Source organism: Callospermophilus lateralis, chromosome 2 (assembly GCF_048772815.1).
Source record: "Callospermophilus lateralis isolate mCalLat2 chromosome 2, mCalLat2.hap1, whole genome shotgun sequence".
NCBI lineage: Eukaryota > Metazoa > Chordata > Mammalia > Rodentia > Sciuridae > Callospermophilus > Callospermophilus lateralis.
In genome coordinates, this window is record NC_135306.1 from 12,299,012 (window position 1) to 12,325,899 (window position 26,888).

The 26,888-nt window shown below is 37.3% G+C and overlaps 1 protein-coding gene across 10 annotated transcripts in view; it reads right to left on the reverse strand.

The window, feature by feature from the left end:
• Positions 1-26,888, reverse strand: part of Mrrf (mitochondrial ribosome recycling factor) — a 70,025-nt gene that overhangs the window by 35,565 nt on the left and 7,572 nt on the right. For 7 of the 10 annotated variants that reach the window (XM_076845534.2, XM_076845535.2, XM_076845536.2 and 4 more), the window contains 3 exons: positions 22,654-22,809; positions 17,757-17,875; positions 12,626-12,717 (listed from right to left, as the gene is read on the reverse strand). In XM_076845534.2, coding sequence (XP_076701649.2) covers positions 12,626-12,717; positions 17,757-17,875; positions 22,654-22,809 — 367 coding nt within the window. Of the gene's footprint in view, positions 1-539; positions 848-12,625; positions 12,718-17,756; positions 17,876-22,653; positions 22,810-26,888 lie in introns of those variants that run through there. The other 3 variants (XM_076845529.2, XM_076845533.2, XM_076845530.2) reach the window with 2 other exon arrangements.

The following is a 26,888-nucleotide window of genomic DNA, read 5'->3' on the forward strand; positions in this document are numbered from 1 at the left end:
TAAGGAGGGATTTTATTATACAATAAGGGCCCCATTTATATCTGCCTCATCATTTGACCCCAATGTCATCTGCATCTCTTCAGTGATAATAATAAAATCTAACATTTGCAAAGCTTTGTCAATGTGCCAGGCTCTGAGCTGAGGCAATCTCCATGCAATACCTCAGTGAATCTTCATAATACTCTTATGACATTAGTGGTATTTCTACATGGATTTCACAGATTAGGAAAAAAAAATTGTTTACAGATCAAATAAACTGCCCAGGATCACACAATGACTTCCTGGTGGACCTGACAGTTGAACCCAGTGTGTTCTGTCTCCTAAATTCCAGGCCCTCTGCTATATTTTCTCCATGTTGGGACTGGACATACATAGCTCCTAATCTTACTAGTGGTAGCAATAAGTACAGCACTGTTCTTAAATATTAAGACCTGCTGAGACAGATAATTCACTGCAACTCTCAAGGTTCTGACATATTCAAGAGCAGTGGGGGGAAAAGAATCTACAGAGGAATGCAATGGACCTACAGCAGTCAATTGCTAGGTACTTACATAATTCAAAGGGTAGAGAACACAGAAGAGGCAGGGAAAAGGGAAACATGTCCTTTGTGTGCAGCTTTTGCATAAATATTGGTGGCAACTTTCTCCTCAGCCCAGGTTCCATTCTTTCCTGATTGTACTTCCTTGAGTGTTTCAATCAGCACATGTGTGTGGGGAGGGAGTCCCCGTCCCACACATTTGGAGCCTGTAATAGCAGGAGACGCTTCTGAAACACCACAGGCCAGATGGGAAGGAACACTAAACAGGACTGGGCAGGCATCCTGAACCTGCACGGAGGCTCACTGGATCTAGAAGGTAGAAAACAAATGTACTGAACTAATCTTGAAATGAATGGTCCTGAAAAGCAGCAATTGCAAACAGGCAGTGGGAATGAAAGGGTAGAAAATGCAGCTGTAGTTGTTCAAATGCAGTTTGTGGCTGCCCAAGCCCAAGTCAGGTCATCAGGCATTCTTTTATGATTTTTATTTTTCCTTTCAAGATGACTAACACTATGTGTTTAGCTCACATAAGAAAAAGATATTACCAAAACTTCCTGGAATGTGCAAATTATACACACTACTCCGTAACTAGATCTACAAGGCAATATAGCAGCTAGCACAAGGAGGTCAGAACTAGAAGGAAACAGATGCCAGGTCATCAGCCCACATAACAATGTGATAACATGGTAAGAACATGGACTCTGGAAACAGACAGGTTCAAGTCTGAATATACACTCCTCCGCTTACTGATCTGTAACCTTGGGAAAGTTACTTAAACTTTCTGATCCCCAGTTTCCACATCTTATTATACTCCTCTCAAAAGGATATTTCCAGAAAGCCAAAAAAACAATGAAATTGCTATGAAATGTACACAATATTGTTAATTCGAGAACAAAAGAAAAAGAAAGAAAGATAGTTGTGATACTATAGAAATTTAATCTCATTTATGTAAACTAAATTACAAAGGCTCTTTGACTTATGATGGGTATATATCTGATGCATTCACTGTAAACTGAAAACATCCTAAGTCAAAAATTCATTTCATATAGCTAACCCGCTGAATAACATAACTTAGCAATACAGCATGCTGTAGAATGTGGCCGCTTTCCTGACTGCTTTACATGACTGACTGGGAGCTGCTACTCACTGCCAGGATCACAAGAAAGTACTATACTGCACACTGCCCCCCCCACAAAACATCAAAATTCAAAGTGCAGGTTCTATTGACTGCATATTGCTTTCACATCATCATAAAGTCAAAAAACCTTAAATTGAACCATAATAGGTCAACAATCACCTATACATATATATGGGAATACATATGCATCTTTTAAAATCTAGAAGATACATATTGAACTTAGAAGTGGCTATTTCTGGAAAGAATACTTGGGGAATTGTAAATGAATTTTTCTTTTTATATTTCTGTAGCATCTGAATTTTTGTGATAAGTATGTATAATTTTTGCAATTAGAAAGAGATGAAGGGACTGGGATTGTGGCTCAATGGTAGAGCACTCGCCTAGCATATGTGAGGCACTGGGTTCGATCCTCAGCACCACATAAAGATAAATAAATAAAGGTATTGTGTCCATCTACAACTAAAAAATATTTTTTAAAAAATGTTAGAAAACTAGATGCCCTTCAATAGATGAATGGATAAAAAAATGTGGCATATTCATGGCATTTGTGTCCATCTACAACTAAAAAATTTTAAAAAAATGTTAGAAAACTAGATGCTCTTCAATAGACGAATGGATAAAAAAAAATGTGGCATATATATACAATGGAATATTACTCAGCAATAAAAGAGAATAAAATCATGGTATCTGCAGGTAAATGGATGAAGTTAGAGAAGATAATGCTACGTGAAGTTAGCCAATCCCAAATAACCAAATGCCGAATGTTTTCTCTGATATAAGGAGTCTGATTCATAGTGGGATAGGGAGGGGGACCATGGAAGGAACAGATGAACTCTAGATGGGGCAGAGGGTTGGGAGGGGAAGGGAGGAGGCAGGGGGTTGGAAATGATGATGGAATGTGATGGACAGTATTATCCAAAGTACATGTATAAAGACATAAATTGGTGTGAATATACTTTGTATACAACCAGAGATATAAAAAATTGTGTTCTATATGTGGAATAAGAATTGTAATGCATTCCACTGTCATACATAAATTTAAAAAGTAATTTAAAAAGTTAGGAAAGGGGCTGGGATTGTGGCTCAGCGATAGAATGCTTGCCTAGCACATGTGAGTCCCGAGGTTCGATCCTCAGCACCACGTAAAAATAAATAAAATAAAGATATTGTGACCAATTGCAACTAAAAAATAAATATTAAAAAAAAGTTAGAAAAGATTTTTTAAAAAAGAGAGATAAAAATCATAAACCTAACATGTCCAACAGCCAAAATATATATTAAAAACACTCGTAACTCAACAAAGGGATGACAACCCAATTTAAAAAAAAGGCAAAGGACTTGAATAGACATTTTTCTACAGAAAATACAAAGGACCAACAAGCACATGAAAGATGTTTAACATCATTAGCCATTAGGGAAACCATAATGAAATACCCCTTCACATCCATTAGGATAGTAATCATAATAAAAATAACAAGTGTTGGTGAGGAGATGGAGAAAATAGAACCCTCAGATATTGTTGGGAGGAATGTAAAGCATGCAATCCCTGTGAGAAAGTTTGGCAGTTCCTCAAGAAGTTAAGTAGACTTACCATATAACCCAGCAATTCTACTCCCAGGTATACACCTAAAAAAATTAAAACCATGTTCACACAAAAAACTTGTACAATAATATTCACAGCAGCATTATTCACAAAAGCCCTGAAGTAGAAAGAACCCAAATGTCTATCAACCGAGGAATAAGTAAATAAAATGTGAGGAATGAATAAATTTGAAAATAACCTAAAATTGTGGTGATAGCCGCACACCTCCGTGGACAAACGCCAAAGCTGTCCACTTGCAGTAGATCAATTACAGCCCAATAAAGCTGTTGAAAATCTATAGGCCTCTAGCATCCTCCCCGAACACAACTGGGGGGCCACCTGCCTCAGGCAGTGAAAGAAATACTCCCAGAAACAGATAATAATCACCATGCAGAAAAGGCCACAGGATAGTCACTAACAGCAGCAAACATAAGGAGGACAATTTTAAAAACCACATGAATGCTCTTTTATGGACCTCTTTCCTTTCTTCGCTGGTGTGAGACTGCAAATGGCTTTCCCTTGTCTACTCTTGTTCCCTCTCTTCATCTTTCACAGGAGTTTCCTTCAATAAATCTTCATGAAAGCAAATGTGTTTATTATTCCATCTTATAGACAAGAAATTAAGGGTCAGAGAGTTGAAATAACTAGCCTGTAACTAGAAAGTCTTGCATTGATTTTCTTAGAATTTTTCTGACTGGAACCTTGGATCATCCATTCTCGCTTTCCCTAGTTGTACAGCAGCTTCCTCTCCCCATATGACTCAGCCTGGGGACCATTCTTCTATGCCAACCCAGCTTGCTCTCCCTGGAAAAATCTGGGCATCATCCATAGAAACTGCATATAAGCATAGGGTGGAGGAAAAAACAAAGATGGAATTTAACCTGAAAGAACTATAACTCAAGGCTTTTTAATGTTATCTGGGAAATTACCTGATCTGATTCTAAGTAGAGTTCTCCTTCCTCCCACCTTGGGAAAAGTCTGGCTTCAGAAAATCAGTCTAGGTATTAGGTCTACCATCCCCAACAGTGCCCCCAAAAAAGAGAGCTGATGATGGCAAAAAGCCAACGACCGTGAGGCCTTGGGGAGCAATTCTATAAGTGGAGAGAGCCAAGGAGAGCCAAGGTCCCTCAACTTCACCACAAGCACGGTAAATCTCACACCACAGGCAGGACTTGGCACAAGGTTTTCTTGTTTGGGATATACCTTCCAGGACGTCTTGATCACCATAATTCATATTCAAAGAACAAAATCAAGTGCTTATTAACAATCAAACTACATGTTCCTGAGCAACTTAAATTCCAAGATAATTACAACATAATGATTCAACTCCTCCCATCCCTAAAAGTAGAGGGGAAAAAAGGGAGGAAAATGAACATGGGTTTAGAAGAGGGGTTACTGAGTAAGGAAGCAAAGACAGCATTAAGGATGAAGACAGAAATCAGAAAACACACTTAAAATATCTTTGGTTTTACTCCTAAATAACCAGAAAAAAAGATAGTTTCTAAGAGCTCCTTAACCAGGAGAAGAGATGATGAGCACTATAAGATAAAGGGGTTAAATTTTATTAAGTACATATAATATACCTTACATTTGCAGCCTCATATAAAATATCCAATCAGTTTTCATAACCATTGACTAATTATTCCCATTTTACAGATAAAGAGACTTCTGCTTCAAAAAATCATGCAACTTTCCCATGGTTGCTGAAGTGGGAGGTATGCTACTCTGATAGCCCTCCAAGAGAACTGGTTTGACAAATAGGGACAAAATCTGTTCTTCTCTTACCCAACACCTCCTCACATAACCTGCTCTAGGTCAGTAAACGGTAACTTCATCCCTCCAGTTGCTCAGGCCAAACCCTTGGAGTCATCCTTGAGTCCTCTCTAAATTCACATTCAATCCATCAGCTAATCTTGGCAGCTTTTCCTTTAAAACTCATCTGGAATTCAACCATTTTAACCAACGGCCCCATTACAATACTAATTCAGGTCACCATCATCTCTTCTCTGCATTACTGCCATAGCTCCTAACTGGCCCTGTTTTCACCCTTGCTTTCCTACAATACAATTCTCAAAATTTTAACAACCAGAACGGACCTTTCAAAACCTACATCATTACACCCCTGCTCAAAACCCTCCAATGGTTTCCTATTTCATTCCAAACAGAAGCCAAATCCTTATCATGGTCTATTAAGACCTTACATGATTTGGCCACCTCATTCCACTCCTGACTTTATCTCCTATTTGTCTTTCCTCATTCACCCTGCTATGGCCACATGCTATTACCTAAACATCCTAGGCAGACTCCCATCTCAGGATATTTGCACTTTCTGCTTTTGTGCCTTGGTGCCAAATGCAGGCCTACTGTGCTCCCCCACACCTTCAGTTCTCTGCTCAATTATCACCTTCCTCTATAGGCTTCATGAACACCCTTAACAGTGAACCCCCACCAGCCCCACCCATGGCATTCTTTATTTCCTTTCACTGCTTTATATACCTCCACTTAGAGAAAAACAAGCCTGGTCTCTCTCTCTCTCTCTCTCTCTCTCTCTCTCTCTCTCTCTCACTCACACACACACACACACACACACAAAATGTTTGTGTGCTACTGACCATCTCCCCAGTAGAAGTTACATAAGGCAAAGGCTTTGTCTGGCTTTTCACTACTTTATTCTCAGTGTCTAGAACTATGCTGGGCATGTAGTAGATATTCAATAACTATCTGCTGAACACATTTATGAAGTTTTACATTTCAGCATAAATACATTTATATATATTTTAGATATATTCTATTCTTTAAAAAGTAGACAAGGAGGAGACATGAGGAATGACCAATAGGCAGACAAGAAATTCTTGGGGTAACTGAATTGTTTCTATATCTTGATTGAGGTAGTAGTTACAAGAACATATACATCTATCAAAACTCCACATCGTGTATACTTGAAATGGGTTCATTTTGTCATATGTAAGTTATTCCTCAACATATTTACATTTTAATAAGTACCCTGTATCCCCATATTGCCTATCTAACCAAAAAGTGACATACAAATTCACTGTCAGATTATGCTCCCGATTTGAGCTTTGGAAATTATGTTCCACAGAGTTTGGATTATCACATAATTAAAATTTAAAACATCAACTGTTGTCCTTTATTATAAAAACAAGCAAACAAAACAAAAACAAATCACTTTAGAAGTCCATAAATGCAAAAACACAGACTTTGGAATAAACAGACTCAAGTTTGAATACTGCTCAACTCTACTAACTAAATGAACTTGAGCATATTTGTTTAACCTCTCTTAAGCTTACATTGTTCAGATAGAAAAACAGAGAGTAACAGAATGAAGTAAGTTAAATAACAGCACACAGTTTGCACTGAGTACACAGTAAGTTTGCTGGCTATGAGTGATGCCATGCAGTGAGCCAGGGGCACTCAAGTACCAATGAGGCTTCCTAAGTGAGTGATGTGAAGTTTGAGTCTGAGAACCAATGGAGGGGTCACTTGGTGTGCTGCAGATGGTCATCTGGCTCTGAAACGTCCATGTCCCTAAGCAACTCACACTGTGCGCAGTGCTGTTGCCAAGTACCCAAGCAATCAAGCAGCAAAAGCAATACCAATTTCTTTCCCAACTGCAGTCTCCCCACCACCACTTCCCACTCCCAGCAGAAGAGGGAGCCAAGCCTCAGAAGATCACAAAAAGTTACTTGAAAAAAAAAATTAACCAAGAGTTTTCACTATGTATAAATTGCAAACACTATGCAGCCTTTAAAAGGAGGAAGAAGTCTCATCAGAGAGGACAACAACATATTAAATTCCTTTTTAAAAATGTACAGAATAGTATATAGAGTATATTCCCATATCATTGCAAGAAAAATGGAGGAGGTAAAGACACGTACTTGACTACACATAGAAAAAAGTCTAGAAAATCAAGGTGGCAAAAGTGATTCCCTATGAAGAATAAGATGGAGGGTTTTTTTTGTTTGTTTGTTTGTTTGTTTGTTTTTAATTCTACTTAAAATAAAACGAACATAGACCCTGATGAAAGAAGAGGACAATAAAGGAAGGCTACAACCTCGGGGGCAATGAGCCAATCATACATGCAGTTTTGTCTCTTGGGTCAATTCGTGATTGCCTTATAGTATTTATTTAAAGCCAAAAATGAACCCAGTGATCTCAAACCAAAGCAATCTGGTAAAGCAATGAGTAAGGGAATGTGTTTATTTATTTCTGTCTGTTTGGTGGGGCATAATGAAGACATGAATAAGGTGGAGGCAGAAATCTGCTCTGATCAAAACCAACTATTGCTCAGTACTTCTCAGGACCCCACACAGGTCACAAGAACAGGAAGAAGACAGTAACAAAGACTCCAGTTCTAATCTTGCTTCTGCCACTTACAGCTATCTGACCTGGGGCATTAACATCTGTGAGCTACAGATCTCTAATCAAAGGAGCTTCAGAATGGCCATGAATGAGCTTCAGAATGGATCCCTCACCCCACAGTATTGAGACAATCTGGGGACAAACTGTAAAGCATTCGTCTCAGCACCTCCAGGTGCTACATATCTAGAGAGGATGGTTAATAAGTGGAACCCAAAATGTGATTACAGAAATAGAAAAGTAGAAGAAACTATTTCATCAAGACTCATTTAATGGAAATGTTCAAAGATTTGATCCAGTTTACAGACTTATCTAAATAAAAGAACATGTGCCAGAGAAAAAAAACAAAGCTTACACACCGTCCATGGGGAAGGAAATAAACAGCCCACAGTCTCTGGGACTTAACAGTATTTTACCAAAAGACAGAGCCTCAATAAAAACTTACAGCCACAAAAAGCTGATCCTCAGAGGCTACAAAAACAGGACTTGGTGATAAGGACCACTCAGATTCCAAGTCTGACCTGTTATTGATCAAGGATTTATCTTCTACCTATTCCCCAAAAAAGATCAGACACAGATATTCAGTAGACTCATTTAAATAAGAATATGAGAATCAGAGGAGTATAATGAAGATGAGGCAGTAGCTGGGATCTGCTGCAACCGAAAATAAAACTCAGTTCTGGGCAACCAGCTTAAGGCAAAAAAGCAAACTTGCAGATGATCATTAGGCAGAGGGAGACTCGTGATCAACCAGGAAAGGCAAATTTCTTAGAACTAATCTTGAAATCTTATGATCAGAATCTGATTCTGAGGATTTATGCTTCTTATTCCCTATCCCTTCTTTAACTCCTAAGTTAAGCTTTGGTGATTTTCCTTCTCACAACTTTGCCAATTACAAACTGCATGACCCAGAGTCAATGCTTCACCTCTCTAAATCTCAATTTTCTCAACCCTAAATAGGGTTAGCATATATTCTCTATATGCTAACCCTATTTGAGAAAGAAAATGAAGGACATAGCATCATTCTCCAACATTAACTGGATGCTTACTAAGCATCAAAAGCTTCATGTACATTATCACACTGTAAGCTCCCAAAACTAAATAAAGCAAATCCATTAATTTTTATTTTATAGATAAGCTCTGTGAAATTCTAAGAGGCAAAGACAGTTGCCACTTTCACTCAGGTAAAAAGCAGAAGAGGTGAAACTCAATTTCATGTTTATGTGACGCCGAGGCGTAATTTAACCAGTATACTTTTCTGCTTCCCTGTATATGTCAAGTACCTAAAAGGTCTTGGCAGAGTGTAGGTGCTCAACATATTAGTTTCGTGCCTCGCTCATTTCTCCTAAAATTACATATAAACAGAAATTAAGTTTATAAAATAAGATTATTGGGCTGGGACTTAGCTCAGTGGTAGAGCATTTGCCTAGCATGTGTGAGGCACTGAGTTCGATCTTCAGCACCACATAAAAATAGATAAAATGAAGAGTATTCTGACCATCCACAACTAAAAAAAATTTAAAAATTCAAAAAATCTTATTAGCATCTTATAGTTAGGTAGTTTAAAGAAATCATACTACTTTATTTTCTCTATTGATCTCTATCCATCATTGTGCACTACATCAACTACTTTACAAATAAGGAACTAAAAGGCGGCAAGCTGCTAGGTGATGTAGCCAGAGACATATGGAAGCCACTGCCAAAACCTAATAAAAACCTCGGTCCTCTTACTTCTAAAATCAACTTTTTCCCCTCACATGTCATAGCCACTATAATAAAGAACAGATCATTCATTTTTTTATCTGGAAAAGTACCAAACACATAATTCAGTATGGGGCCTCATGACCCTACCACCTTGTCAAAGGGAACAAAGTATATAAAAAATGAGGTTTGCAGGAGCAGACGGTTTTGGTCCATCAACTTTCTCTTGGATTACACCCATTAACCAAAATAAAATAATGTAAAAAATAATGTAACAGATCCCCATGTCTTTGGAAATTCACATTAAACTCACTGATCCTTCAAACTTATGTACAACCCACGAAGGGCAATTGTTAACTCCTTTGGGGCTCCAAAGGTACATTATGTCAACCCAGTCTTTGAAAGAAAAATACGACATATGATTGAGCTACCCTAAAAGAATCCAAGTCAGCAATGAATATCTGGCAACACAAATTCATAGCATCACAGACGTGACCTAGCAGAACTGAGAAAGACCCTTTCACATGGTATATGAGGAAACCAAGTCTCAGGGAAGTAAAGTGACTTGTCCAAGATTTCACAGACAGTAGAATAAGAACTAGAAAATTAAACTGATGATTACAATGTATATCACTTGTAAATCTTGGGTAATCCAAGAATACCCTTAGAACTTTTCAGAATTACTCATCCACATAGAGAGTAAAAGAGAAACTCAGGATTCAAATCCTGACTGCCATTTATTGGCCATATGACCTTAGACAGTCCTTTAGTTTTTCTGAACTTCAGTTTTGTCTATAAATTGGGTCACAGTAAGTTTCACAAGTAAGCTGGAGGTAATATAAACAAGAGGCCTGGCACACAATGTGTGAGCTCCGAGAAGGAGAACATCAAGTTCGTATATTCCCAGCAGAGTTAGGTACCCACTCTATGAAGGCTCACTGAACAAATCACCAAGAAAACAGGTATTGGACTTGAAACAGGTCAATATATAGCTTTTAAATACCAGGTTATATTGCTTTCAATTGGCATGATTTCAAAGCTGAGTGTTAATTCAGCCTTATAGAGTACTGAGAATATAAGAAAACAAAATAGCCATTTTCTGGCCATAACACATGAAAGTTCAGCAGAAACGTTTCTGGTCTCTCAACATTGGGATTAATTCTTGTTGTTATAATGAGGCTTTGGAATTACCTAAAATTATTCTTAGGTCTCAGCTCTAGTATGAGCTAAATGGCTTCAAAGATTACTACTTTACCTCTCTGAGCCTAAATTTCCATAGCTGGAGGAAGAAAACCTACTTTACAGGGATTATATGATAAATGAGGCAAAATACCATATTTCACTGCATAATTGTTGCAGGTTTGTTTTATGCCCATTTTTTTTTTTTTTTTTTTGCAAAAAAGTAGGATGTGACCATTATGTGAAGCTTTTAAAAAAAAATTGTGCTGATATTACTTTAAAATCCTTTAAACTGTCTTTGATGAAAGATTAAGATGCACAGAACACTTGTGAATATATGTTAACACAGTGGCAACAATTATGCAGTGAAATATATAAAAGAACACAGGATGATGTGTAGCTCAGAAGGAAATCTGACTAAAGTTACACTTCATTTCCCTTTTAGTTCTCTGGAAGCTTCATTCACTCATTTGCTTTACATTCATTCAAATGTCACTTCCTTCCCAACCCTCTCCATCTATAACAAAGCCCCCTAATAGATCTTGTTACCTTCTCTGTTTTTCTTCATGGTCCTAATGATCACTTGACATTACATTATGCATTTATTTTTCTGTGCATTGTGCCTATTCAACCATCAGGTAAGCAGGAACCTTTTGTTTCAACAACTAGGAAAGTTCCTGGCATGAAGTTAGAGCTTAAAAAAATACTGTTGAATTACTGAACAAATAATTTAATAAGTATGTGCGGCACCATGTAGAAAGGGCACTTAAATCTGCTATGGAATCTAACACTATGTGTCACCTGGACTGTTACAGCTGCCTCTAACTGTTCTGTCTTACTGTCCCTTACATTCCATTTGTTATCCAGTAGCCAGACAGACCCTCACAAATCCACATCAGATCAATCCTTTGATTCAATCCCTCCAGTGGCTTTCCATCACAACTGGAATAAAGTCCTAACTCCGTTCCATAGCCTATCAAGCCTAGACCATCAGCTCTCCCGACTAGTCAACCTCTTCTCTTAACACTCTCCGGAGTATCAGATATACTAGCTTTTCTCTTTCTTGAATATGCCAAGCTATTGTCTTTTTAAAAAAATTTTTTTAGTTGTAGATGAACACAATACCTTTATTTTATTTATTTATTTTTATGTGGTGCTGAGGATCGAATCCAGTGCCTCACATGTGCTAGGCAAGTGCTCTACCACTGAGCCACAACCCCAACCACTTTTTTAATTTATAAATAAACATACATTTTTATTCATTTAAAACTTTAAGTACTATATATTTGTAATTAACAATATTCTGTTCTTATATCTAAAATTCTTCAACTAGCAAAGACAATGTAAAAATAGCTCTTCGAGGAATATGAATTAGAGATTATAAGTGTCAAGGCCTTTAAGGCCTTTGGGCTTGCTGTTCACTCTGTCTGGAAGGCTTTTTCCCTAGGCTGATGGTGTTCTTCCTCAACATTTAGCTCTCAGCAGAAATGTTACCTCCTAGCCAGCCATGGTGGCACATGTCTGTAATCCCAGCAACTCAGGAGGTTGAGGGAGGAGGACTGTACGTTCAAGGCCAGCCTTGGTAACTTAGTAAGACCCTAAGCAACTTAGTGAAACCCTGTCTCAAACAATAAAAAAGGCTGGGGAATGTGGCTCAGTGGTTAAGTACCCCGGGTTCAATCCCCAGTTACCGCCCCACCACCGGAAAAAAAAAAAGTAGGTTACCTCCTTCAAAAGTCCTCCCAGGTGAAAGATGCCCCAACTACTATCACCCTCATCAAGTCACTCTCTGTTGGATACCAACAGCATTTCATCACCTGGAAATGACTTTATCTATTTATTTGTCCTAAGTTTCTAACCAGAATTTAAACTACATGGGGACAGATATTTCTCCAGCTTACTGACTGCTTCACACTCAAGCATCTAGCACTAAATAAGCACTCAAAAAATAATTCTGAGTCAGTACACTGGATCTGAAAAGATGTTTGCTAGGATGAAAGGTGTAGGTAAGGTATGCTATTGGCCTAACAGTATAGTAGGGCACTGGTTTCCTTCTAAGGGATGATCACCCCCATTTCATTGAATTTCACTGAATTTCAGCCACACTTACATGGGAATGGGTACCCGAATTAGTGTCCCTTCCACTTCTGGGTTCAGATTCATTCCACTTTCTCTTATAGCCTTGATAGCTGCAGCTGTACACTGAAAACCAGATCAAAAGGTAAACAGAATTAGTAAATAATTATTACCAGATGCAAGCCCTCTGCCGATAACTGGCAACCCATCTTGGCAGAACATGGAAACATTTAGTTCTGTTACCAGTAAGATCAGGAAGTTACATTGGTGTAGAGTGCTTTGATCAAGCTGAATAGCAAACTATGTCCACTCCTGGTACCAGTGTACTGTGGAAGGAAAAAAAGAAAGAGAAGAAAAAAATAAAAGGAAAACACAGCTCTGCTTCTTTGAAAAGATTTCAATGGTTTGAGGCAACACAGATCAAAACCACAATAAATCCTCAAGGGAGGAGGGCTGGTCTGTGCAAAGATTGGTGTAAAGACAGATGAAAGATTTCATACGTTAAAAATTCCAGTTGACATTTTACACTCAAAATATACCAGTGCCGATTTGGAAGGAGTAAATAAATTTAACTCATTCGCATCTACACTCATACCAAATTTATTCATGTTTTGAATGAGCAATGAATCTTAGCTAGTGTGTGCTCCAGAAAAGGTAGTATGGTACAATCACTGAAATAATGAGCTCTGGTGTCAGAAAGATCTTAGTTCAATATCCCCAACCTCTAACCACTCTGATAACCATATGACCCTGAGCAATAAGCTTACCCTCTTTGAGTTGTCATTTCATAATCTGAGACAATGCGACATATAAACCTCAGAGTAGTTAGATAACATGAGCAATGCATGTTGCTCTGTGCCTGATACAAAGTAACACCCACTTAAGGGCAGATATTATATAAATATGTTGTATACACTTATTAAGAATGCATTAAGCTGGGCGTGATTGTTTATGCCTATAATCTCAGCTACTTGTGAAGCTGTGATAGGATAATGGCAAGTTTAAAGCCAGAGTGGGCAACTCATCAAGACCCCATCTCAAAATATAAAATAAAAAGGGCTGAGATGTGGTTCAGAAGCAAGTTCCATCCCTAGTACTGGGGGGGAAAAAATCCATAAAACCCCCAAACAAGGCTGAGTTAATGCCATCATCTAGCTAATGCACACCCCCTTCTCCACATCCTTTAGGGGCTTCTTCAGGTTTGCCCCGAAGTGCTAGTTGGCATACTAGATACTGATTTCCTGAAGTGCCCCACCTCATACTCAAATATTATAACTATACATGGTATTCAATTCTAAAGGATAACAAGAAAACAGTGTAAGAGAGACATTTTCAAAAAAATTTTAGGTTTGATGAGAGCCAATCCACATCATTGGGTTTACAGGTTAATTCTTGACTTTTGAGTTCCTTCCTAGACTTTGTGGTTTAAACGAATACTTTATTTTTTTAGGTGGTTTGTTGTTTCCATTTTGGAAGATATGCCTCTTAAAAAGCTCACCCATTTCATTTTTGTTGTTGCTACTGAGAAGGGGTCTTGCTATATTGCCCATGCTATTCTCAAACTCAAGTGATCCTCCTGCCTCAGCCTCCCAAGTAGCTGGGACTATAGGCAAATGCCTGGTTTCATTTCATTTTTATTTTATGTATGTATGTATGTTCATTCCGCAGTGACAGGAATTGAACCCAGGGCTTTGTGTACACTAGGCAAGCACTCTATCAGAGCTACACCCCGAGTCTTTCATTTAACTTTTAAATGAACTTAATTTGACACTATACAGTTATTACCACAAGATCAAGAAGACAAATCAGAACTTCCACATATAAATGGATGAATTATCCCCTAAGGAGGCTGTACATGGAGTCTAAGTGTATACAACGTAAGTATATAAAGAATCTAAGTGTGGCCACTGATTAAAAAAGTTAATTCCTAAAATGATGCCTTTAACCACAGATAATAATAGTTGGAAGGGAATCTCTGACCTAACCAAGCACAACCTGTTCATTATGTATTCAGAGACCTGCAAGGTATGGTCAAATCCCTAAGCACAGACATGGTCTTCCCTGAGAGTCCAAGATGGAAGACCCGATCTATCATACTTCTAGTTACTGGCAGAGTTAAGAGGAGACTAAATAGAGGTTCTTCCAATGATATTACTTTGTCTATTTTTTTTTCCAGATCCCCAAGCTCAATGTATGCAATAATATGACACAGGAAGGTAAATATAAGTTAACTGGGCAAAGAAATGAAGTTAATTTTCCTTTGCAAGAGAACAGCTATCTCCCTTACTAAAATTAAATATTTCTAAAGTTAATAAAGAATCTCCACATTAAAGGCGGAATATCCTGATCTCAAATCTCCCATTCTTCTTCTGCAGCTTCTCAGTGCATGACATAATCTACTGTTGTGACATCCCAGCATCTCCCCCTTCTCAGAGCCTGGCCCAAGTAACTCTATACAAACCTCCCCCTGTAGTATAAGAGCACCTGCTACTAACACCAAGATGGGTAGGAACTATGCCTTGATATTTACATTTTTCAGTTTAAAGCACAATGCCAGGTACCTGTGTCCAGTAAAAGCTGCTGAATGAATACATTAATGATCTGGTTAAATCTATTTTTAAAACTTATCTCCTTACTTTATTTAATGTACACATCCCCTGAAAACCTCATTTTATACTTTAGCTTCTTCTGTGCTTTCCATATGAGAAAAAAATGCTACTCATTGAGGTCATTTTACAAAGAAATCTACTGAAAAAGGAATTCTTTTTTTTGGAATTCTTCAAGTATATTCTAGATTATATATTTTATATTTTCAATTGACACAGAATGCAGAATCTCAGGGAATTAAGAGTCATTTTCCCAGCGTGACGTTTGAACTACCCATGGTTTAAAGTAAAAAGGCATACATTTTTATAGAATTTTCACCTCTTATCCTTCATCCCCTCACTAAAGGAAGACGCAGTACTCCAAGGCAAACTGGTTGCTCTCAAATGGCAACACTAATCAACTGGCTATGGTGGCTTGGAGTATGATGTCAATAAACATCAGGAAAAGTACGGTGATCAGTTAGCAAAGTCTGTCATCACTAATCTTAAGCTTATCTATACTACAGAACAAAAGATGACAAAACTTCTATAGACAGGTGAACAAATCCTTGAGAAGCTGGACTCAAGTCAACTCTGTTAGTGCCATGGCAATTACTGGCCTTCCATCTTCTTTATATCCCAATAGGTCCCTAGAATGTTAGGTATATGAAAATATAAACTCAGTCTGTCTTAATCATCAGTGAATTCCCAGTACCTCTAATCACATATATGGACTTCAAAAATATGCACTGAATTGAGTGAATGAATGAATCTTGAAAGGAGCACAGACTTTCATGTCAAACACAGCTATATTCAAATACTGGCCTATCACAACGGTGTAAAACTAGGGGAGATATTTTACTTCTCTGAGCCTGAATTTCCTCATCTATAAAATGACATAATACTAATTTTACTGTTCCTCATGTGAAACTAAACATGAGAATGTGGTTGGCAACACAGGAGACACCCAATGCACATTGGCTCTCTTTTCTCCATAAGAGTAATAATGGAGCCTGCAGATTTTTTTTCTATTATTTCTATTAGTTCAAATATCACACTGGGAAATGGGAAATGACTCTTACTTTTTTGATATTCTGCATTACTATTTTTCTGTTGTTTTGTTTGAATGAAGCTGTAGTTTTTATTTCCTTCTTTCCTTTCCCATCATTAACTCCAGTTTCAAGCAAGTTTATGGAAGGGAGGAGCCATGTGTTATCATTTATCAAGCTGGACACGTGTTAAACAAATGCAACACAGTTTTCTGTCTTCAATGCATTTGAAAAGATTACACATGTAAATCTGCACCATGTCACCACAGGATGACACAGAAACACTCAGGTTTGAAAAAAAAGCCAACTACATGTGAAGTAGAAAGAAATTATATAAACACCGAGAGGATTAGCTCAGCATTTTGAAGCTATGAACCTGAGTACTCTACAGACAGCTTCTACGCTGGAGGAAGGAAATGTTTAGTTAGAGCTATTTGTTTAATATATATACCAGATGAGATAAAGGAATTCAAAAGACAATGCAACTTATACTTCCTCACTTTGTCCCTATAAATGAATATTTCTACTGATCTGCTTGTTAAGCTTTTTTTCAAAACCCAGGGAATTTCAACTTAGGAGAATTGCAAAGATGCTTTGGTTGAAAAATGAAGATATACTCCAACCTCCTAAGAAAAAATTAAGCTGTTAATACCTCTTTCTGCCTCATAAGATGCTCTGGTGGCCAATCCAGTGCTTCTTCTGTCAATGCCATTTGCTATTTAAAAACAGAAGTGGCTGGCCCTGTAAAACAATCTGCCTGATGAGGTCTTCAAGCTGTGTAATTAGGAGGCTATCCCCTAAATTATTCTGCAGTGCCTACGGGATTAGATGAACAAGGCAGAGAGGCACAGTGGTTCGGAGGGGGCCAGTAAGGACAAAGAGTTGACAATTTTCTTTTTGCCCACTTCTCTGCTCCTTAGAAACACCAGGAATAAGATTTTCCCTTCCATCAGCCTAACAGTATTCATCCACTCAAGGAAAGTTTCCTGAGCACTTATTATGTGCCAAGCACTGTGTTTGGTGCTGGACACAATGAATATGTTAGATATGATTCCTACATTCCAAGCTTACAATCTCATAAAAGTGCTATGGGGAATTTGGGGGATAAGCATGTAAATATATGTATGAGCTTTTTTTTTTTCTTTGTACCAAGGATTAAACCCAGGGGAATTTAACCACTGAGCCACATCCCCAGCCCTTTGCTTTTTATGTTTTATTTTGAGACAGGGCTCACTAAGTTGCTGAGGCTGAATTTGAACCTGTGACCCTCCTGCCTCAGCCTCCTGAGCTTCTGGGATTACAGGCATGTGCCACTGCACTCAGTTATGTATAACAATTAATAGTGATATCTGCAATAAAAACAACAATAACAACAACAACAAAATGTGCTGTATAAGAGAGTTAAATGTGAAAGAACAATTTAGATTGCACAGATTAGGAAAGTATTTCCTACAAAAGTGACATTAACGTTATTACTAATGTCTATTCCAACAGAGACCAGAGAGGGACCCTTTCAGCAAGGCTATCTTACCTCTGGGAAGCTGGCCATATTCACCAAAATCAACTGTGGCGACTTCATAGAGATCTGGCTGATCTGGTTTAAAGCAAGCTTCCCATCAGCAGTTACCACAGTAATATGATCAAGGGATCCTAAAAGAAAAATTATAGGGTTTTAGAATTCTGCAGATCTTCAGAAACTCCACATCTAATTCTCTATCTAATCCAGATTCAATAAACATTTAGGGATCCGTTATCAGTGTGACTCATAGAAGCAGCAGTGTCATGTGATATAAAGCTTGAAATGATACAATTAGGTTAAATTCCTTTCTGGCAACTAGGGGGACAACCATTCTGGTTCACCTGAACCCCAGGGGTTTCTTGCAACACAGAACTTTCAGAACTAAAACCACTAAGAACTGTTTCCCTTCCAGCAACTATGCCATTTAATAGCTATAAAACCTCTGGCAAATAAGGGGAAAATGAAATTACAGCATTTGCAGGAAAATGGGTAGAACTAGAGACCATCATGTTAAGCGAAATAAGTCAAACTCAAAAAGTCAAGGGTCATATGTTTTCTCTCATGTGCAGAAGCTGGAGAGGAAAAAGGAAAACAAAAGTCGAGGTACTCTCCTAAAAATCAAAATAAGACCAATAGAGGAAAGGAGCCAAGGAGTTGTGGGAGGGTGAGATAAGTGCTGGGGAGTAATTTGATCAAATTATATTGTTACATTGTTTCTACAAATGAATATGTAACAACAAATCCCATCAATACGTACAACTATAATGTACCAATACAAAAGATTTTTAAAAATCCTTGGCAGGTCACTAATTTTATCTGCACCTTGGTTTCCAGCTCAGTTTAAAAGAACAAAAAAACACCTTACAGAATTAAAGCGAGTACTGTAGCTAATGGATTGTAGCTAAATATGCACAACCAAGTATCTAACAATACCCAAGAATTAGCATTAAAAAGGTTACAGGTTACCCTGTATTGCTACCTCACCTTTTCAGATGAGAAAATGGAGATTTGAGAAGGATAAATGGACCAACAGAACAAAAGGAAAAAACCATCAAGAACCAAGACTCACACTCGGTTGTGCTTAATTTTGATTTTGATCAAGGTTCTTATAAAGGTAGAACTCAAATCTGGGTGTGAATCAGAATCACCAGAGTCTTTTAATTTAGATTCTCTGACCCTACCCCAGAGATCCTGATTATGCAGAGACTTGGGAATTTGTGATTTAGGAGGAGTCTGAATTTTTTAACTTCACCACATGATTCTGACACACAGCCAGGTTTACAACCATTCCCTTATGCCACTCTTAATATTGGTGCCCATATCTCCTTTAGAAGCAAGCCCATTTGAAAATAAACAAACAAAAACTCTATTAATACTTCATTATTATCCTGGATCTGATCTTTATCTCCCTCTAAATTCTGGAAAACTCTGGGCAAAATTTCCAGAAATCCAAGAAGGCAAGCAATAAAGTAAGTTACAGAGAGGACATTATTCACACTTACTGGCTTCCCATGCAAATGATAATGAGAAGAAAACCCTTACCACTCACAGTAGGAACCATTCATGGGTGGCTCATTCAACACAAGGGGAGTTGGGAGAACAAGTCTTAAATAAATTGGAGTTGTCCTGGTAATATATTGTTAGAATGCAGTACAATACTATGGCCCAAAGATGTGATCTGAAGTACTCAGTCGTATTCAATATCATCACAAGATAGAAGGTTGTTGATCTTAAGAGCTTCAATCAGGAAAATCCAGAAGGCATAAATGGTAAAGTTGCCATGATCCTAAAGACCAAAGACCTAAGTTCAAATACCAACTCTGCCACTTTAAGATGGTGATACCTTAGGCAGATCCCTTCAACTTTATGTGCTTCTGTTTCCTTATCTCTAAATGGGACATGAAAAATTGTATTTATAGGGTTTTTTGAGTTTTGTTTGTTTGGTTGGTTGGTTGGTTGGGTTTTTTTGGTACTAGGGAAATAATCCAGGGGCACTTTACCACTGAACTACATCCCTAGCCCTTTTCTTTATGTTTTATTTTAAGACAGGATCTTGCTAAGTTGCTTAAGGCCTGGCTAAGTTGCTGAGGCTGGCCTCCAACTTGCAATCCTCCTGCCTCAGCCTCTGAGTCACTGGGATTACAAGCATGTGCCACCACGCCCAGCTGCCATTTATAGGCTTTTTAATGAGGATTCAAGAGTATTTGAAAAGCCTTTGTAACTACGTCCCAATGATGTTAACTATTATTCCTATTGACATTTTTCTATATTTGAAACAAACTGACCTACTTAAAATTCCTCTAAAATACTTTTCTCACCTCAGGACCCTTGCACATTTTTCTTCCACTGCTCAAATACTTTCCTTCCTTTCTGCTCAGATAACTCCTGATCATTCATTAACAGTCAGCTATACTAGCAGCTAATAACAGAAATCTTTTATGACCTCAGTAGATTACAAACTTCTAGTATAAGGCCCTAAGAATCCTGCATACATTTCTATAAATAATAATGATAACTTGAACTTACTGAATACTCCTATGTGCAAACATATCATGCTAAATGCTTTGTATAATTTACTGGCTTTCATTATAACAATAATCCTATAATACAGTTATTATTACTTCTACCATTTTATAGATGAAGAAATATAAGACATAGAGAATAGCTTTCTCAAGGTTATGACAGCTCTTAGTAATGGAGCCTAAATTCAACTCAAGTCTGACCATCTCCAAAGTCATAATCCTCACCACTCTGTATGGCTCTGCTGTAAGGTTTTAAATCTTCTGCTTAACTTGTCTATTCCTTCACGTTACACTTTTGAAAGGCAGAAACAATGTTTCTTTTCTCTAATCTCCAAATCACCTATAAAACAGCAAACAGCCAGACATGGTGGTGCATGCCTGTAATCCCAGTGACTGAGGAGGCTGAAGCAGGAGGATCACAAGTTCAAGGCCAGACTCAGCAACTTAGCAAGGTCCTCGGCAACTCAATGAGACCCTGTCTCAAAATAAAAAATAAAAATGGCTGGAGATGTATCTAAGTGCCAAAGTGCCTCTGGGATTCAATCTCTAATACCAAAAAAAAAAATAAAAACCAAGAAAAAGAAAAAAAAATTTAAATAAGCAGCAGAGAATAAGTGGTCAATAATGCTACCATTAGTAAATGGATGGATGGAAGAGGGACAGATGAAAGGAAAAGAGGAAAAGAACAAACAAAACAACCATATCTCAGACAACTGTTAAAAGGTGTCAACTATCTTGAAGATAGAAATTTAGACATGAAAGTGTAAGAAGAAAAGAGCCTGCTGGTTTAGACAGCAATGAAAGATGATACAGAGAATCTGGCAAAAAAAGACTGCCTAGGTTTTAACCTGTTTCACCCAGTCTCTTTACGGCTCCAAGTTCTACCCAGAATGTCACACAAACATAACCCTAAAGAAAAAGAAGCAAAGAGGAAATACCAATGGGAAGCCTTTTGAAAATGGATCTTAACTCAGCCTTCCTGATTTGCCATAAGATCCTCTGCCACAGAAGTCCCAACATGGGCATTTAGGCATGCAATTGTGGTGGTTCCCATTCCCTAAATCTGTATCGACATAATGCATCAAATCCTGTTCCCTCAATCCGTCCCCAGTGAGAATCTCCCTCAGCCTCATTCCTGCCCCTCATTTTCTCAGAGGTTAACATTTAACAAATTACACTCCCAACCTCTTTCCAGGCCCATCATCTTTTTAAGTTCAACAAGAGTGGAGCTTGCTGGCTAATTTTAAGTATCACATTTCTCCCTGGGCTCCTCTCAAAACTGTTCTCTGGTTTCGACTGCAGAATGTTAACAGGCCAGAAAGCACAAGGGAGACACAGCACTTTATCAGCTTCATACCTAAAATAATAAGCAAGTTTAAAATAAACAGTTGGGAGAGAGTGGACGGCACGCTCTACTGTCAGCAAAGGCAGAAATGCACCATTCCAAAGGTTGACAAATGACGGGAATGGTCTTCCACTTTCACACTGGATCTCATCTCTGAACTCCGTATGTTTCTGATAGTGTTTATAAATGAAGCTGTGTATTTTTCACTAGGCTTCCTTTAGAATTAGTTCATGAAATACTTTCTAGCTTCCTTATGAACTTCTCCAATCAAGATGTGAGTGGGAGCAGCCCCAGCTCCATAGATACCTTTAGAGGGGGTCCCAGGCTTAACTATAGGATGATGACAATTTGCAAAAGGCCAATTTAACAGCAATTGGATTTTTCCTGCCTGCTTGCACCATTAGCTGACAACTCACTTCTCTATCACATCTGCAAACAGTTCCCCTAGACAGTTCTGACATTTCCCACTTAGAAAAGCCACTTTCAGGAAGTTATTAACCCAAACGGAATCTTCCTGGTCAAGCTCAGGGGTATAGAAAAGCCTCAGGTGGGCAGGTTTGCAGCCATTTGGTTCCCAATAAGGGATAAGAACTACCAAATAGGACAAAGTGGAAAAATCAAACAAAAGGTATCAGATCATGAGTCTAAATACCTAGATGTGTTTATACTGTAATCACAATAAAACTCCCTTTTTTCTTGAAAGTATAATTCCATTAGAGCAAAGACCATGACTATTTGTTCACTACTGTGCATTAGCACAAAGCCTCATTCATAGTAGAAAAATATTTGCTGAATGGATTAAAAAATGTAGTGTTAACAATGTGTAAGCACTATATCTATTTTAATACCTGCCTCAACACTATAAGGTAAGAATCAGACAAGGAAATTGAGGGTCTGAAAAGTAAACTAATATTAGTAAACTAATAGTAAACTAATTGGTGGGTAATCAGTGTCAAAAGTGGGACTAAAACTCAGCTCAGCCAAAGCCATGCTCCCCCACCATTAGCCTGCAACATACACAAAGCAATGCTCAGATACTAACCTGGTGAGGTCCTTATATTGAGAGTCTTATTGAAATTATCCTTAAGTGCTTCTATCACAGATTTCATTTCTTCATCCACCTCTTCCAAGTTTATTATATCCTCAACCAAGGTTATGTTAATATTCACTCTGGTTTGGGACAGTCCTTTTCCTTTAGCTAGAAGGTCAACATTCAGTGAAAAAAAAAAAAAAAAACAGCAGCATAAACAATAAGAAACTGATTTATAAAAGTGCCTACTGTGTGCAGGGCAAAATGTCAAGTGCCATAAAATCATAAAATATCACCTTGGCCCTAAAAAAGAGAGCCTCTATTTATTAAATATCACTACATACCCAGCACTGTGCTAAACATTTTTGTAGACATTAAAGAGGGCACAGACTTTATAATTAGAAAGTTCAGGTTAAAATCCCGGCTGTAGTCTATGGCCATATCACTCTGAATGTGCCTGACCTTGTCATAAAATCCTGGTTATAACACATACTAGCTTTGACACTACACAAATTATTCAATCTTCTTCAGTATCAGATTCTCTACTTGTAAAACAGAGAAATATTAATACCTGTGTTGTAAAATTGCTACAAGCTTATAAATTAAGTCATTCAAATACCTAAAACAGTACTACCCACACCGCAGGAAATCCATAAGTAATCCATTTCTTATTTTTCAGAAAAATAAACAGAAGATGAGAGAGGTAAAGTGACTTGCCTAATGTCATAGGTCAGGAAATTATAAAGTCAAGATTTGGTCCCAAAACTGCCTAATTTTAAATCCATGAACTTTGCATTAGACCATCTCTACAAAATCTAATTGGAGAGAGAGGAAATATGTTAACTCATTTAAAAATGAATATTAAGACAAGGTTACACAGAACATTAGATGGCTGGTACAAAGAAGAGTAGTTTAGAGACATTAAATGTTACCAATGATAAGTGAAAATGGCTTATATTTTAGAAAATCAACTGCTCTGGAAGCTGAGTAAAATTTTATTTTGTGTCTAAAGCATCATAGTGATTTTCCACATGCATTTTATAATGTTATGTGACACAAATATTCTTGTATTTTCTATGGGCCCAAGAAAGGATAAAAAGAGCAAAAAATATTTAAATAATACCTTTGATAATGAATATTATACTATCATTAAATATCTGACAAATTTTTTAGAGTCACTCATCAAGTTTTATTGAGTATCTACACTGAGCTCAATCCTGTGCTACTTCTATAGCATATTCTAATTTCCAATACAATTGAGTACATTCTTCTATTTGATATTCAAAATAGCTCTCTGAGGTAGGAAGAATAGAGATAATTATTGTGTCCAGTGTACAGATAAGAATCGAAGGCAAAAGTCATTTAAATCTCTTCCCCAAAATAACCAAGCAGTAAACAGCATAGTGATTTTTCAAAAAACATTTATTCATTTACTCATGTCACCATCATGCTTGAAACACTATTACTCTTGAGTTAATAGGCTAACAGCTAAGAATTTTTTAGAACTGCTGAAAGATATTGATGTTTAAATTCAGAAATGCAAGTTCCAAACAGGAACTTACAAAATTTAGAATACTTTCTAAGAATAACAGCAGGAGCCAGACACAATGGAAATAATATCTTCAACTTTTTTTTTTTTAATATCTTTTTTTCCCTTGGTGCTTGGGATAAAGCCTAGGGCCCTGTGCACAACTTCTGACACTTTTTTTTAATGTTGCTGGCAATCAAACTCAAGGCATATATGCCAGGCAAGCACTCTACCACTGAGCCACATCCCTAGCCACAACTTAAGACTCTTTAAACGAAGTATCCAGTTAAAAATTTAAAGAGATGCCTATTAATATTAAAATGGATAAACAGTGGTATTTAGGAATGAAATGCCATGCAGCCACGAGAGAGAATGCTCTACAACTTCAGAGAATTTGAAAAGAGACCAGATAAAAAAAAGTTCAGACTTACAGTACAAAAGCCATATACAAAAAAATACACTGAACAGTACAAAACAAACCTATGCCATTAAAAATCACAATGATAATTAATTGCAAGGGGTAAAAGGTGGTACTTACTAGATGGGAACACAGAGGGGTCTTTGACGTGCTAAGAATGTTCTATTCTTTAATTTGGGTGCTGGTTATACATGTGATTTCATTGTGTGAAAATTATCAAGAGAAATATAAAATGGAAATTTTAAAATGCACAGAAATGAGCATAATAAAAATACTGTCAACCAAAAACCTGTTGGAAGTACTCAAAGTTGTGTTTAAATGGAAACTTATAGGATTGAGTTCCTATAAGAAAAGAACAGCTGGGCATGGTGGGCAAGATTTGGGAAGCTAAGGCAAAAAGAGCACAAGTCTGAGGCCAACCTGAGCAATTAAGCAAGACCCTAAGCAAATTAGCAAGACCCTGTCTCAAAATAATAAAATAAAAAGAGCTGGGGATGCAGCTTAATGGTAAAGCAACCCTGAGCTAAATCCCCAGGAGCATAAATAAATAAAGAATAAAAAGAAAAGAGAGATGCATTCCCCTATTCATATCGTGAGGCTAATATACTCTTAATGTTAAAAACAGACAACAGTAATAAAGAAAACTTTTATGCCCATCAATATTAGAAAAGTTACATTAAGGCTAATCTCACATAGAAATATAAACTAAAAAATCCTGATACTTAATCCTAAATATAAACTCAATAAATCCAGAAACATATATGCAGATTATATATCAAGAAATGTACATGCAAATTATGTATCAAGAACAAGTAAGGTGGGCTGGGGACGTGGCTCAAGCAGTAGCGCGCTCGCCTGGCATGCGTGTGGCCCGGGTTCAGTCATCAGGACCACATAAAAACAAAGATGTTGTGTCCACCGAAAACTTAAAAAATAAATAAATAAATATATATATATATATATATATATATATATATATATATATATATATTTAAAGAAATAAAAAAAAAAGAACTAGTAAGGTTTGTACCAAGAATTTAACAATGGTTTAACATCAGAAAAGCTACTGACATTGAGTTATCATATTAATAGATTTAAAGAGAGGAAGAGCTAAGCACTGTGTCACACAGCTTGGGAGGATGAGGTAGGAGGATTGCAAGTTCAAAGCCAGCTTAGCCTGAAGCCCTAAGCTACTCAATGAAATCCTGTCTCAAAAAACAAAAAAATAAATAAACTAATTAAAAGGGCTGGGGATGTGGCTCAGTGGTTAAGCACCCCTGGATTCAATCCCTGGTAACAAAACAAAAAAAAAAAAAAGGGCAAGGGTTGGAGATGTAGTTCAGTGGCAGAGTGCTTGTGTAGCATATGTGAGGTCCTAAATTCAATGCCCAGCACCACCAAAAAAAAAGTAATACATATATACACACACACACACACACACACACACACAAGAATGTTCCTAACAGCCTTATTTATTTTAGCTCAAAACTAAAAGCAAACTCAAATGTCTATATATATATATATATATATATATATACACATATATATATATATACCTATTCAAAATGAAAACTTTTGGCAAAATGGGGACAAAAATATTTGATTAAAAGAGACTACCAAAAACCAAGTAAACAAAACTCTTGATGTGAACATATAAGAAGTGTTCCCTGTAAAGTCAGGAATAAAACAAGAATGCCTATTATCACCAATTACATTGATCATTCTGAATATGGTGTGCTTTAAAAAATCTAATTGTTTCTTTTCCATTGGGTCACATGTCATGTCATCATATCCTGTTATAGCCTATTCTTTCCTCCAGATTTGTAAAACCTCCTCTGTTTCTAGCCAATCTAGTGAAGGAGGGGGACAAAGAGAAAAGGAGAAGCAGAGAAGGAAACATATGTACTTCGTGTACAAGAATGTTCCCAACAGTCTTATTTATTTTAGCTCAAAACTAAAGGCAAACTCAAATGTCCATCAACTATAGAATGGATACAAAAATTGTGGTATACGCATTCAGCAGAAGACTACAAAGAAAGGAAAATGCACAAACAACTGTTTCACAAATCCCACAAATAGACTGTTATCAGAGCCAGACAAAAAAAGAATCCATGGAGCTTGAAAAGAATAAAACTATCCTATGTTAAAATCAATATAGTAAGCTATCTTTCAGAGGGTGAAAGGGACATGAAAGGGACATGAGGGAAGCTTCCAAAATACAAGCAGCATTCTATTTCTTAATCTAGGTGATGGTTACATGGTTGTATTCATTTTATGTCAATTCATGAACTACACACTTTA